The sequence below is a fragment of the Simochromis diagramma genome, unplaced genomic scaffold, assembly GCF_900408965.1.
Source record: "Simochromis diagramma unplaced genomic scaffold, fSimDia1.1 OVJJ01000596.1, whole genome shotgun sequence".
In the NCBI taxonomy this organism is placed as follows: Eukaryota; Metazoa; Chordata; class Actinopteri; order Cichliformes; family Cichlidae; genus Simochromis; species Simochromis diagramma.
This window is the reverse complement of record NW_024387245.1, coordinates 22309352-22324612: the sequence shown is the minus strand read 5'-3', so window position 1 is coordinate 22324612 and position 15261 is coordinate 22309352. Positions and strand designations below refer to the sequence as shown.

General features: G+C 40.9%; 1 protein-coding gene across 1 annotated transcript in view; it reads right to left on the bottom strand.

Annotated features, from left to right (window-relative positions):
- vldlr (very low density lipoprotein receptor) overlaps nucleotides 1-15261 on the bottom strand; it is a 71150-nt gene that overhangs the window by 15920 nt on the left and 39969 nt on the right. The window contains exons 7-15 of the mRNA XM_040000155.1: nucleotides 13835-13957; nucleotides 12442-12564; nucleotides 8069-8188; nucleotides 7040-7165; nucleotides 5107-5278; nucleotides 4444-4668; nucleotides 4248-4366; nucleotides 2767-2906; nucleotides 490-631 (exon numbers count right to left, since the gene is read on the bottom strand). Of these exons, the coding sequence (XP_039856089.1) occupies nucleotides 490-631; nucleotides 2767-2906; nucleotides 4248-4366; nucleotides 4444-4668; nucleotides 5107-5278; nucleotides 7040-7165; nucleotides 8069-8188; nucleotides 12442-12564; nucleotides 13835-13957 (1290 nt within the window). The remainder of the gene's footprint in view (nucleotides 1-489; nucleotides 632-2766; nucleotides 2907-4247; nucleotides 4367-4443; nucleotides 4669-5106; nucleotides 5279-7039; nucleotides 7166-8068; nucleotides 8189-12441; nucleotides 12565-13834; nucleotides 13958-15261) is intronic.

Below are 15261 nucleotides of genomic sequence, written 5' to 3'. Positions count from 1 at the left end.
GTATAGCCCATTGACAGAGCTCAATGGTCATGGATCTTTACCTTTCTTATGAGAACTTTAAGAGGATCGACTGGCTTACGTTTCCCTTTATAATCCAATCAGAGCACAACATGTGACTGTAAGGCTTCACAAACATGTGAGGATAAATTAAAGATTGGGGCTCGACGTACTAGCCTCCTCTGTTCAACCCTTTACATGATTCTCAACTTGGTTGCATCATTAGCTATTAAAACTCGTGTCAATTATGGCGACATGATCACAGCTTAAAATTATAATTATCACTATCACTCCTTGTACCTTGATCATGTGTAATTACAGTAATTTCTGATTACTTTCCCCTCATTAGCTTTCATTAACTCAGAAGTGACATCAGCTCTGATACTCCGGTTCCTGTGATGTCACCGAGCCTGCAGGAGTAAAGATTTCCAAGCTTAAGTATTAATATCCATCAGTTCCTCCTCTGCTAGTTTCAGCTCCCTCCTTTCTTACCTGACAGCTGAATGAGCTCATGGTACACTATGATGTCCTGGGGGTCGTTCAGGTTGCTGGCCAGCGTAACCACGTCAGAGCCTGTGAACTTGTTTGCACCGTAGATTGCTTCCTTTTCCCCATCAGTCCAGAAGACTCGATCCTGGACGAAGGGCAGAAGAATAAACAAAAAACACAAAAACTTTAACGCTGAAGAAGTCTACTCATAAACATCACAGCAATACAAAACTTCCATAAATCACTGTCATCACACAAGTGCTTAAGTGCCATCACAGACTTTGCTGTCAGCTTTGTGTCATTACAAGAAAAATCATTAAGATTTGGGCAGATTTGTAGACTGATGAAAACTTTGGCTTTATTCTGCAATTTTCTAACAGTTAGCACTAAAGCACTAAGTAGCACAAGAAATGTATTCCCTTCAGGAAGCAATACATGACTTCTTAAAAAGTAAATCATAACTTGAGTAAAGTCCTCCAACACCACATTTAATATGACCCATTAAATTATCAGAAACAATTTCAGTGGCATAACATACCAACATTTCTACATCTTAGAAACAATTACATGTCATTTGTTGTGATATCATTTTATACCAATATAAAATAAGAGTTAATTCTACAATAATGTAAACTGAGTAGCCCCTCATCAATTGTAAGAAATTAATGAATCCACAGTAATACGAGTCACATCTGCTCAGATCATGTGTGGTGTTCCTGCACTGCACGCAAAGTTGCATCTAAATATTCTGATGAAGCTGCCACATGGCTTTTGATGCTTATGTTAAGCCCATTCATGTGTTAATATATTAAAATTCAAAATAAGGACGAGGACTTTTCATAATGACTGAATGCGATTTAACCCCTGAAGAGCTTTATGGAAAAGCTTGAAAAGCTTGAATTTTGCTTCAACATAAATGTTTCTGATGATATTAAATGGATGGATTTTTCTAAACTGTGCTGTTAGGAGAAATCTGATGATCGTTTTAGACCTCATGCCATTGTGTGAATAAATGTGTTAACATGTTCTCACTCAGACAGATGGCACAACTGGGTGTAGGTCGATTAGACAGCCAGAGTGCTACATGTAAATGACTGTGCTTCCAAAGGTTAGATGTGGAAGACGTGGTCTGAATGCAATGAGGAACCCAGCTTTGGAAACCACCAATTCTGTTAGGATAGTGATGCAATTATGGCAAACACCATAATCTTACAATTAATTAACTTTGATGTGGAGCCTAGACAAGCATGTGTTTTTGACCTCAAAGCAAATCTCACACAGGCAACAGCAGAGGACTTGTGCACTTGGAAAGCTGCACAGCGGACCACTAATCAACACCTCAATCATGTGCTGGCAAGAGGGGACCAGGTGAGAGACCCTCAGAGTGGTGTCTTATGTCATTTATGGTTGCAAAAGTTTTGCACTTTTAGGAAGGTTACCCAGCTCTAATTGTAATATCAGTAACCTATGTAGGGCTAGGTTCACATCTATACCTTTATACAGAATACCTGAAAACCCCACACACAAACACACATGGGAAAGTCTTTATTCAAGAACTGGAAGTAAAAATGTACACAGAACACTCGATTTGAAAGGTAATATCTTCTAGTTGTTTTGCATGTTGTTAAACAAACATCAAGTGTTTTGGTGGATACTAAAACATGTCAACACTGTACCTGCACATTAGTTCTATAAAATATGCAAGAAACTGATTTTAAAAAAAAATTGTGGTTCATTTTCCATTAGTCTGCATATAGTGGCTGTGTGGGTCATCGGCAGATCATGTACAATACATTGAGGGCGACTGGGTTGATTAAAGGATTTGGTGCAACAAAACTCTATCATACTTGTACATGGTTTGAAGCTGGGAGCAGCTTTTCCTTTCCTGTGTTTGATTTTTGTAATTTTACTTCTTAAAACTAGGACCAGTTTGTTTTGGTAGATGAAACGCCATCAAGGGACAAGGCCACTGGCACCAAAGACACACTTAAAAACATGCAAATAAACTCGTGTACACAGGCGATGAGGTCTGTGGCAAATTTTCCCAGACAGATTTCTTAAATGCAGTGTGCAATAACTGATTGTGTCATGAAACCAATTTCCTGGATCAGAACTACATTTTTAAAACGTTTTGTTTATTATCCTCAGATATGTGATGTAAAGTGCTCTGATGCCCAACATACAGGTCAGACAGTTCAGAGAAAGCAAAAAACACATTCATCTTCCAGCTGTCAACATAAACTGACCCAGACTGGCTTAGAGAAAAGACAAATGCAGTACCTCAAAAACGGTGAGAGCAAAGGGGTGAGCGAGGTACTCTGAAGACTGGAGCACTTTATTCCTGTTGTCCCCGTTTAGGTCGACGCTACAGAGCATGTGCAGCTTTGAGTCGACCCAGTACAACCTGCCTTTGATCAGATCTGGGGTACAAAAAATAAAAAAATAAAGCAGAAATTAAATGGGAAGACTAAAGAAGGGAGAACAATGTGGAAAATGTGGAAAGCAGACAGAAAAGTGGAATGAGATGAAAGAGATTAAATTGTTGTACTGATGATTCTTTAACAGGATGAATCAACTGACTTTTAGTCTTAATGGTGCAAACGTCACAAAAGAAAGCCACACTGCAGTTTGTTTACCCATTTCTTTCTGTGAAAGGTCACTGTCCAAGTCAATTTAAAAAAAAACACTTCAAGCATTTCCTGTAAGGTATTTAAGCTTTCCAGCACCTTGTAGTTATTGTAAGTAAATACTGAGATTACACCATTTTACTAGAAACAATGTAACAAAACAATCAGATGAATGAGAACTTTTTAAAAACACATTAACCTAGGAGTTATGACATTTTTGGAAACTATGTATAAAATGAACATGTTTGACTCAAACTGGTTTGTACAGGCACATATTTGAAACAGTATTTCACCAGAAAGCCTGACTAACAACCTACAAGCATGTACAGCTGCTACAGCAACATAGCCATCACTTCACAACAACAACAAAAAAAAAAAAAAAAAAAAAAAAAACCCTCTTCTTAGAGACTGCACAATTGGTTACTCAGAATTTAGCTTACAAAATTGATTGAAAAAGAGGCCAAAGTCAAGCCAAAGTTCATTCAAATTGCATGTTAAGTCCCACACACTGTTCCATCAGACGGCAAACATCAAAGACTGACAGATCACACAATAGACTCAAACAACAGCAAGCCAGGCTCGAGCAGCGTCCTCTTCAAAGATTCTCTGCAACTCATTTTCTTCTTCTTTCTCATTTACCTCCTAAGACCTGAACTCTTCCACGACATGCATTTTTAATTTCTCTTTGATATTTGGTCATATTGGGGCCCGATGAATGTAAAACCAAAGATTTACCAGATTATTTTTTTATTTTTTATTTTTTAAGAAAAGAGCCAAATATGAGGATATTTGTTTAAAATTTTGATAGAACAGTAGCAGTATAATGTCCTCGTAAATGGATCAGGCCCTCGTAGAGCAAAATTCAGTATTTTGGTCTAAATAACCTAAAATGTGATGTCCACATATGTGGACGCCAGGTCCTAGGAGGTTAAAGAGTGAACTATTCAAATACCAAGTGATTTATAGTCAAAGTATTAAAATCACAGGCAGCTTTAAGTGCTTGTGCTGAAATTCTCGCAGTGACATCACTAAAATTTAAGACCAATCCAGACTGAATTTAAGATTTTTAAAATGACCTGTAGACCCCCCCAGACTTAAAGAAAAACATGCAGTGACTTGTTGGTTTGTTCCTACCCAGTGTGATTCCATTAGGCCACTGGATGTCTGTCGCCACCAGAACCTGTCTGTCCACTCCGTTCATACCAGATTTCTCTATCTTGGCTGGCTCTCCCCAGTCAGACCAGTACAGAAACCTGTAAGACCGACACAATCATGAGTAAAAGCGGACCATCAGCGGGAGATCAGAAGGGTTTCATCCAACACCACTTACCCAGACAGCGGATCCACAGCAATATCGGCCGGTTCTTTGAGGCCCCTGTTGAACAGAACTTTCTGCTTGGTACCATTGAAACTGGCCACAGAGATGGTTTTGGTTGAGAGATCAGACCAGTACAAGTTCTTGTAGATCCAGTCCACAGCGATTCCCACTGGAGTCTGTACGTTGTCAATGACTTTCTTATGGGTGCCAATGTCTACACGCTTGTCCAGAAGAGTGCTGAGTGGAGAAGAGTTCAGCATTGGACAGATACGTAGAGAATTTATACAGTTTTTCAAATGCTGCTAGGACTCCCAGTATATTATCCTTTCAGTCCGAGACCTCTATATCACATAAAATTCAAAACTATTGCAGGCAGCCCAGTAAAATAGAACCTTTCATTCTACACATTTAGATTTTTTTTTGATGAAAATATCAAGCAGCTGAATTGCAACACGGCCACGAGGAGAAGAAAAAAAACAAAAAAAACAAAAAAAAAAAACTTACTGCTTTAACAGACCAGAGGAAAAAATTTAAGTTTACCTTACAAATAAAATCCATTTACTCTGTGAAGTTACAACTACATTGTGCTGCACTGTCAATGCCTCCCATAGTCCTACAACAATACTCTACTGCCTGTTTGCCTGCATCATTCCCTCTAATCACCTACTACTCTACCTGTAGATCGCCTTCTGGCCCAGGTCAGCCCAGAAAATGGTCTGCTGGTCAAAGTCTGCATCCAGAGCCACTGCGTTTCTCTGCTGCTCCACAATCTGAGTGTACTCCTTCCTCTCCAGGCCCAGACGACGGATATCACGGCGGTTGGTGAAGATCAGGCAGGGCTCCTTACCTGAGGACAGGAAAGGGGTTATTGAATGACGACAATCTTTCCAAAGTGTTTTATGCCTTCCATTTATTTTTTAGGACAAATTATTGGTCACAGATCTTAAAAGTATTTTAAGAATTGATATTATTGTGTGCTTAAAGTGAGGAGAGCTTGTTTTCACCCATTGTTTTCTATTCATCAGTAAAGTAGTGGAAGGGAAGGGAACAGGCATCATCTTTGTCAACAAGCTGAACAATTAAGATTTTTTTTTTTACTGTAGAAACACATAAGATCTACAATGGATGACACCTGCAGCCAGATAAGACCAGACCCTGTGTTGTCAAATACACAGTAGTACATCTCAGGTTGTACATAACTCCTTCTAGCCCCCCCGGCCCGAAAAAAAATGACTTGCAAATGAAAATGTTCAGCCGTGGTATTGTTGTGATCCTAAGCCTGCTTTGAAAATATACACCTTAAAAATCAATTCACCACCCAGCTCTAGTGCCAACCCATCATTTTCCCCATTATTCCACAGAATTGTCATTCTGCTGGATTTTTTCCATAGCTGAAAGCTGCATTAAAACCACAGTGCTTACAGTTAATTAGCTTCATCCATTTAATACTAATGCAATCCAACAACAGCCCTGTGTTAAAACGCTGCCTTCCACTCTGAAAGCCTTTCAGAAAAGAGAAACAGACCATTTCAACTTGTGGACTTTCATATGCTGTAAACATCCCTCCTGACATTAAAACAAGTGTTTTTTTTAGCAGCGAACAAGCCTAAATGTTTAATACTGATTTGACATACAAAGGCACTATCATCACTTTGCATCCACAAATTATGGACCATTTTGAGTCAATGGCGTGAACTTGCTGCGCTTTGAGTGAGAGCCCACAGTATAGTGGTTGAACTCTATCACTTAGTAATATAGTTTGCAGCCTAAAAGAACTGTTGGCAATAAAGGAGCTGGAGAATCTGAGTGAACTCCCCCCCCAAAGAACAAAAATATATGTAGGTGTGTTTTCAGCACTCTTACCTCGATGTATCTGAAGCAGTTAGTCAACTAAAACCTCAAAGCTGCTGGTTATAAGCGATGACAAACCAAATGCAACGCCTACAATTTTCTCCCACACAGGGTCTTCAGACACTGAGTGTGAATCACTAGATGTTTTTCTGTCTGGCAGCAAATCATACGCACACCAAAGGTCATAACCCTGATCAGACATGAAGCTGCCAGTTCAGTCACATCAGCAATCTGTAAGGGTTCAGTGTCATCTAAAGCCACTGCAGCTCAGACACACTGGATGCAGCCGTTTGTAAAAAGTAGGAGTAAGTGAGGCTCAATTTTGGATCACGATGGACAAATCCAAGTTTTTGGGTCTGTGCTGGACAGACGTCTCCATTTATGAACAGTTACACATGTGAGCATCAAAGTGACTCCGCTGCCCCCCCAGTACATGAATATATCCTGAAATGTCTTTTCTGCCATGAAGATGATATTTCACCATAATCTTTCAAAAGAGCCCAAGTTTGCATTGCTCAGGACTATTCCTGCAGGATCTGAGGGGTCAGCTCAGACTATTACTACTTATCAGGAGACGAGACCCATTTCCACAATACTTACGAGACACCAAATTTTTTGTTTAGCTCGAGGGATGCAAAACACCGTATTATCCAGAGATCGGGACCCAGACAGTGGCAGAGCCAACAATATAGACAAAAATATGATCAAAATGTTGAGGTGAAATTTTTTTAATAAGTTCACCCAGCTGCTAACTCACCAACAGCCTTGCAGACGCCGGTGGTCGGATCCATCTGATAGCCGTTGTGGCATTCACACTTGTACCCTCCCTTCAGGTTGATGCAGATCTGACTGCAAATGCCGGGATTCATGCACTCATCGATATCTGCAGAAGAGGAGCAGAAAGGCGAATCATGAGGCGTGTGTGAAGAAAGAACAGCTGTATGCGGCATGTTTCATCTATCAAATCTGCTAAATGCCTCAGTTTGAATAATCAAATCTTTCTATGGGGGCTCAACAGCTGTATAGTCCGTGTGTATTGATGAAAATTTATCTTTCTTTTCAAAAATAGGATGTTCCTGGGATTCCTACTGCATGAGATTGTAAAGTGATTTGAGCCTCGAATACACAAAATGCAAATTAAAACTTGCTTTAATTGCCGCTGATGTTTTGCCAGAACACTCGACAAGCTGCTCTCATCAGAATTAGATGTAAATTTATCAAACGTTTTCCAGAGTTTAGTGATCATTCTACATCCTGCAGTAGATTAAACGCCTCTGTGGAACCAGTGGGGTTCATACAGATGGGATTATACACGTTTACCAAATATCCAAAGCAGGGTTTGAGGCCAAGATTGGCTCAATAACAGAACTGTGACGGATCAGTGCCTCCTAAATGTAACCAAGAGGATTTCTGCTTTTAGGAAAACAGATTACGACACGCCCAATCACATTACACGCCAAACCCTTTAGAGGGCAGAAGTGCACAACACCACCAGCCCATCTGACCCATGTGATTAGATATTTGAGGGCAAGCATAATTAAATTTTCCTTAAGTCTTAAGGTTTTAGATTGAATTCAGTGTATTAAAGTTGTTTGGTTTTTGGATGGATGCCTATACTTGTGTACATTCAGACAGTCTCACACTTTTGAACCCTTTTAGAAAAATGCATTCATCCTGTGTTGAGTAATAGTTTCCCAACACTAAATACTGCAGTGTTGTCAAAACTGATTTAAAATTTTATCTTTTAGCATTTTTCACCAAGCTGTGTAATGCAGAGAGCGCATACCTCCGCAGGTCTTGTGGTCTATAAGCTGGAGCCCAGGCGTGCAGTCGCACTCGTAGCCAATCACCATGTCTTTACAGATGTGCGAGCAGCCACCGTTGTTCAGGAGACACTCGTTAAAATCTGGAACACAGGAAACAGCTCTGTAGTTGTACGTCCAATTAGATCTAAAAGGTTACGATAAGGTGGTTTGGGAGAAGTCTGAGTCGAAGCTAAGCGAGGATTGTATTCACTGAAAGAGATCTTCAAACCACAAGAGGTTTGAATATCATGAATTGACATTTGTTAGTAGACTCAGAGGGTGGAACACAATATGGAAAAGCCCCATAACTTTCAAGAAAAATGGTAAATGGCCTGCATTTGTATAGCGCTTTTCTAGTCCCTAAGGACCCCAAAGCGCTTCACACTACATTCAGTCATTCACCCATTCACACACACTCACACACTGGCGATGGCAAGCTACATTGTAGCCACAGCTGCCCTGGGGCGCACTGACAGAGGCGAGGCTGCCGGACACTGGCGCCACCGGGCCCTCTGACCACCACCAGTAGGCAAACATGGGGTTAGTATCTTGCCCAAGGATATTTGGCATGCAGCCAGGGGGCAGCCTGGGATCGAACCACCGACCTTCTGATTAGTGGCTGACCTGCTCTGCCACCTGAGCTACAGCCACCCCTTTTTGGTTTTAAAATAACATTTAAAACCAAAAAGGCTAAAAACGTGCATCAGTAGTTCATCAGTAACCTGTGTGGATGTGAAGCAATGTACTGTGTAAGGTAGCCAGAAGATGAGCAACCAACTGGAAAACCAGAGTGATGACGAGCGACTGTTCAGCCATTCCCAATTTTTAATATTTTTCTTCAAGGAGAAACACTAGTTATTCTCAAAGCTTTTAAATGTCTTTTAAAGGTTCTTTGGACACAAACTGCTTTTTACTCATTTTTAGAGCAATGTTTGTTAAGACACTTATTTGCCTTTTTATGTAGTGTTAACTAAAAGGCACGAACCAGTGTTGTGTTCTTTGGAGCATCAGTGCCATAATGAAAGCTGGGTAAACAGGTGTGGCCTAATTTCTTTTAAATCTGCTTTAAAACAAAACTGCAATTTCATCCTGTTGTATTAAAGGAATCTGGCTTTCTGAAGTTGTCCTCATCTTGTTCTTTATACATCAAGCATGTGTATGAAACAGGCAGCAACAAGAACCAACAACTGCTATCCTTGTCAGGATTAACCTCCTTTAACATGCACTTGGCTGACCATCATTTACATCAGCACAAAGTCAAAGGCTGTACTTACAGCACAAAGACCATGTTTGTAATTAGTGCGCTTGTTGAAATCCTAAAATGCACAACTGTAATTATTACGAGAATAAACCCAACAGCAGGGAGGGACTGATCTCCCAGAACCCTGCAATCACAACAGTAAGCACATGTGCATGTTCTGGGTGGTCAGAGCAAATCTATCTAAAAACCTCCCGAAGCTGAAATAGGAGAAAAATGAACCAAATGCATGACAAACTGAAGAAAATCCCTCAGCATGGCATCAGCTTAGAAGCTGGCGTAAACTTCAGATCACGGTGCTTTAGTTTGTCTGTGGGCAGAGAGCGTCAGTACAGAGATGGCTGAAATTCACCATCATTAAGAACATAGTGTGATTTATTAAGGTGTAAGGCTTAATGAGCCACAGGCGAACATCCTTTCACGTGCTCAAGCTACAGCTGTTATTCATTTCTGGGGGTGGGGGGGTTAGGATGTCACCATTGCTTTTCATTTCAGCACTCTGAACACTTGTTTGTCCACCAAGAATAAGTTTTATGTACCCCAATATTAGGGGTGCAACGATACACAAAATTCACGGTTCGGTTCGATACTTTGGTGTCACGGTTCGATACAAAAAAAATGTTCATGCATTTTTAATTTGTCATGTATTAAAATTATAAATATATATTTTAACTCAAAAGTACAGTTTTTAAATTTAACCCTAACCCTTGTGCGTGTTTTTTATTTTGACAGCGAATGCGCACCTGCGGACCACTTATGTGCAGCCCTGGTTATTTAGCTCATCATATTGCAGCCACAGAAATTCTTTTGTCCATGAAACCATAAAGCTGCACTTTCTTTTTGCCTTATAGTCTGATTTGTCATAACTTCTCCGTTTTGTGGTAAGCTTTTCTTTGGCTGTCACTTCTTCACCCTGACCTGTCTTATTTGGCTCAGCAGAACTGAAATGCTTTTACACGCTCACTCACATAAGCTCAGCGATTCTCTGCGCGATCAACCTCTCACATGTTTAAGCTTGCTGCGGGAGATTTCACTTGTCATGTTTGCATAGTAAGTTAACGATTAATAAGACGATGTCAGAGGAATTGGTGCACAAATTATCATCACTCACAGATCAGTGCTGTCGCTCTCTATACACAGTTCGCACGATCGCAAAGTGAAAGCAAAAAAACAAACGCAAATTCAAACGCGACTTCAATATGTCACATATTGACAGTGGCTCACCGATGCCAATGACATAATTACCCAGCTACATTTCTGAAAGAATGCAAAAGCATTGACATATTTTTCCTACAATAGCCCGACTGAAAAAATCGCTAGCTCCAGGACGTCGGGCTAGCGATATTGCAAGCCCTGTATCTGATTGAGGAATCACTCATCTTTGGAAAAGAGAGTTTATTACAGAGAAATGGCTCTTTCCAAAATAAAAGCTATACTATCCGCTTCTTCTGGGCTATATTCTCAGCAGCATAAGGAGAATCATGTGCTAACAGCTGTCTAAATGACTCGGCTAAAGTTAGTAGCATGCTTGCTTTTTTGTGTCTGCTTCCACTTGTCTTTGCACTAGGATGATGTCGGCGTAAATGTGCAGTCATATTCGTTGTGTTCCCACTAGTGCTTTCAGGTTAATCTCGTTGAAATTACCTTAACGCCACAACACGGCAAATCTCCGTTAACGAGCTACCGCCGATCGCTCCGTGCATGGGGCTAGACGGCAAACACGTTAACGAGCTAACTGCGCTAACACACTAGTTCACACCAATGTAATTGAGCATTGCATGGCACATCCAACATACTGTTTTACTTTAGTCCATGACTCGCTTACCTTCAGGGTCATACGTCACATGAAAACCAAAATAATTCCAAACGCCAGATCTGAATGTTGCAAGGAGAGCTTAACTTCTGTCTCGCTAGCTTGCCCTGCGCTCTTCCTTCTGACTATGCTGTCTGTGTTGAGCGCTCAGTGGATCTGCGCTCGACAGTGCAGCCTAGGCGGAGTAGTCGAACACAGATTCACTGAGCGCTCAACACAGACAGCATCGTCAGAAGGAAAATTGATAAAATAAATTACAAATGTTGTATTGTTCGATACATATGCGTACCGAACCGAAAGCACTGTATCGAACGGTTCAATATCGATACGAATATCGTTGCACCCCTACCCAATATGCATTTTGACAATATACACTACTTCTGTACAACAATCTGTAACATTCTTACATAAATAGTCATGAATTGTCATGCAAATTTGTCAAGGTTTCTTCATGAGTGATTGTAGATTTCTTTTTATATTATTTGCAGATCTTTTAATCTATTTGAGCTGCAGCTGAATTCATACATTTAGTATTCTGACTGTGGAAAGCCTGATAGTCACTTTTGGTTGAGTTGTTTGATCCATGAAAGAGAATTATTTAGACCTGAACTGTAGGACGCATGAAAGATTCATGGACTGATTTACGTAAAAAAAAAAAAAATCCACATATTATCAGCATAAATCCATGTGTAGCACAGAGGAAGGAATGTCATTGCCTGAAATAAACTCTCCCGGATACTTTCAGGCCCGCGGGAAAAGACATCTGAACTCGCTGAAAAGCAAATCATCTCCTGAACAGGTTTCATCTTTTCATTGCAGTGAAGCATCAATGTCAAAATCAGCTTTCTGGAAACTCCAGTTTAGACGTTTGACTACTTTACATCACTGACGTTTGGAAGTCTCAACTGGGAAAATATCAGAAGACGTTTACAAGCAGCGACATTTTCACATTATACAAGACTCTGGGATGACTGCACCTGACATTAACAGCATTGTTTAGATTTGCAGATTATCAGGGAAATCTGAAAACGAGGAGAAAATGCAAACATTTTTATTTTGGTCATGTGGTGTGTCACTCTGATGGGAAAACTTCAGGACCTTGATGCCTTGACCACTAAAAGTCACTGCTGCCCAGACCCCACTGAGATGTTCATGCTGTTCGGGGGGGGGGAGAAGAGAGAGCAAAGGAGCAAGTCTGACCTAAGAGGGGCATGATCCAGACTTAAAATCAGTCATGGATGAATTCAGTTACATTTTTTAATTTAAAAAATAAGAACACTTACTGCATTCCTTGATCGGTTCATCGCTCCAGTCGGGACAGTCTCTGACCTTGTTGCACACTTTGCTCATCTCTATGCACTCCCCGCTGCGACACTTGAACTTCTCTGGACCATTACACTGAGTCACTGCAGGGAGGAGGAAGGAGTAGGAGGAAGAAGAATAAGCTCATTCAACATTTGGATGTTAGGGTCAGAATTAAAACATGAAAGCAGGGAGTTCAGGCTAGTTGTGGTTGTGCGATGATGTAGGGGATGGGCACACTCTGGGCTCCTTAGTACCAACTGAGCGTGGCTTAAACATCACAGGCTGCGTGTGTATCGCTACTCCATCCCTTTATGTCTACAATGAACTCATCAGATGGCTGCTTCCAACAGGACAATGCACCATGTCAAAGCTCAAACTGGTTTTTGAACATGAAAATTTGTGACACTGTTTGAGTACAGTGAACTCAGATGGCTTCTAGCATCACCAGACCTCAAACCAGAAGAGCACCTTTGGGATGTGGTGAAATAAAGACTTCAACTGTTTGATGCCATCATGTTAACATGGAACAAAATCTCAGTAAAACCTAAAATCCATACAATATTAAAGGCAGTTCTAAAGGCAAAAGGAGGCAAATACAACTATGGAAGGTTTTACTTAAACTGCTTCAGGGCTTGTTGTAGGCCCTCAGTCTATCCTGTGTGAAACTTAGCTCCTCCCCTTTAAGCCAACTTTCTTCTCATTATCTGCCCCTACAAAGCCTGGAAAAGCACATGTGGGCGGAGCTTCTAAACGCTAAGCCAAAGGTGTGTGCCTGACCCATTTTACAGGACATCTGCTCTCAGACATACACACACACACACACACACGTCTCACAGGGATTATATGCACCAACCTCATGGTTTAAAACTAGACTTGTTTAAAATAAGCATTCAGCGCTTTAAAAAGCTGAAGTTGCTTAATATTCATTAATTTTTCCATCTGTCAGAGTAAATATTACATAACAAATGTAATCACATAAGTTTCTAAAACTACACTGGAGCAAAATCAGCAAAAGATAATTGGGTGTTTGTTTTTTTCACCGAATATACATCTTCTAGATTAGGACACAAAAATGAAACTGCCACAAATCTGGAGAGTGACAGCTTTCCTTTGAAGAAACAAGGAGCACCACCTGAGGTTGACCGTTACAAAAACCCTGAAAAATGTCAACATTTGCGTGCCCAGAGCAGCTTTAAAATTAAACACTGTTGGTACCTCAGGTGAGCCTTAAGATGTAGAAATGCAAACTTGCATGTTGTAGAAGAATTCCCGCCCAAAAAAAAAAAAAAAAAAAAAAAACAAAACCCCACATCCTGATAATGCACTCAGGTGATAAGTTTGTGAACATTCACACCAACACGCAACACTTACTGTTTCTACAGTTTGCCTCGTCTGATCCGTCTGCACAGTCTCTGAGGCCATTACACTGTCTGCTGCCCAGGATGCAGTTTCCATCGTCACATTTGAACTGATCCGACCCACAGGTGCGAACAGCTGCCAAGGACACAAACATGTGTTACACATGTTCTGACATGGGCTACTCTTTAGACACTAAACATTTGTGAATATTCAGTGAACCATTTAAAATCCATTCATCAGTGCAGAATAACTAAAATACCCAAGTTTGAGTTCAGCCAATTTGTGATAGCTGTTCACTCAAAGATGAGTGAAAAGAAAAACATCACTAGATAATTATGTTTGTATTCATGAGCACCATATTAAAACTATCAGCCACGAAAGCTCTTGGAAGTAAAAAACAAACCCAATTAAAAATGTGCAGATGACTGACATCTTGTTTTGTTTTTTACTGAATCCTAATCACAGCATGGATTAAAGTGGAGAGCATCGACTGATAGGCAACGAACAGACTATCAGGTAATTAATGGAAGAAACGTAGGAGTGTAGCACCCACAGCTGGAGGGTTTTATTAAACCTCTTTTTAACACTGAAATAATTTAAGCCAGTTTATACCAAACATTTTCCTTTGATACAGACGAAATGAAAACAAGTGAAAGCCAAGTTTTCTACAGAAGCAATACTGCTAATCTGTTCTGTAGAAATTTATACTCAGCACTTTTGTTAGAACAGCTGTTTGATGCTATATCCAAGTGTGCATCCACTTTCTGCCATTTATCTGCGTTTGGTTAACAGGGCAGCGATCTGAGCAGAGATGCCCAGACCTGGGCACGGGTGTTGGACTTCCTCACTGGCAGAACTCAGCTGGCGAGGGTGGGTAGATGCGTCTAACAGCATCACCATCAACACAGGAGCACCACAGGGATGTGTCCTCTCGCCACTGCTCTACTCCCTCTACACTTCAGATTGTGTGGCCACCCACGGCTCCAACACTAATTGTAAAGTTTGCTGACGACACAGTGGTGTTGGGTGCCATCTCCAACAACGATGAGGCGGCCTACATGGATGAAGTGAAGAATCTGGCATCATGGTGCCAGGACAACCATCTCCAGCTGAATGTTGGCAAGACCAAGGAGCTGCTGGTGGACTTCAGAAGTAGTCAGCACAGAGACTACAAGCCCATTATCATCAATGGAGCTCCAGTGGAGAGGGTGCAGTCCTTCAAGTATTCCACATCTCCTCAGACCTGACATGGGCTGCCCACATTCAGGTCCAGACCAAAAAGGCTAGGCAGCGCCTGAACCACCTACGACAATTGAGGAAGTTCAGAGGGTCTCCAGAGATCCTCAGCATTTTCTATACAGGCGCTGTGGAGAGCAACCTCACACAGAACATCTCATCCTGGTTTGGGAACAGCTGTGTTAAGGACCAAAAAGCTCTCC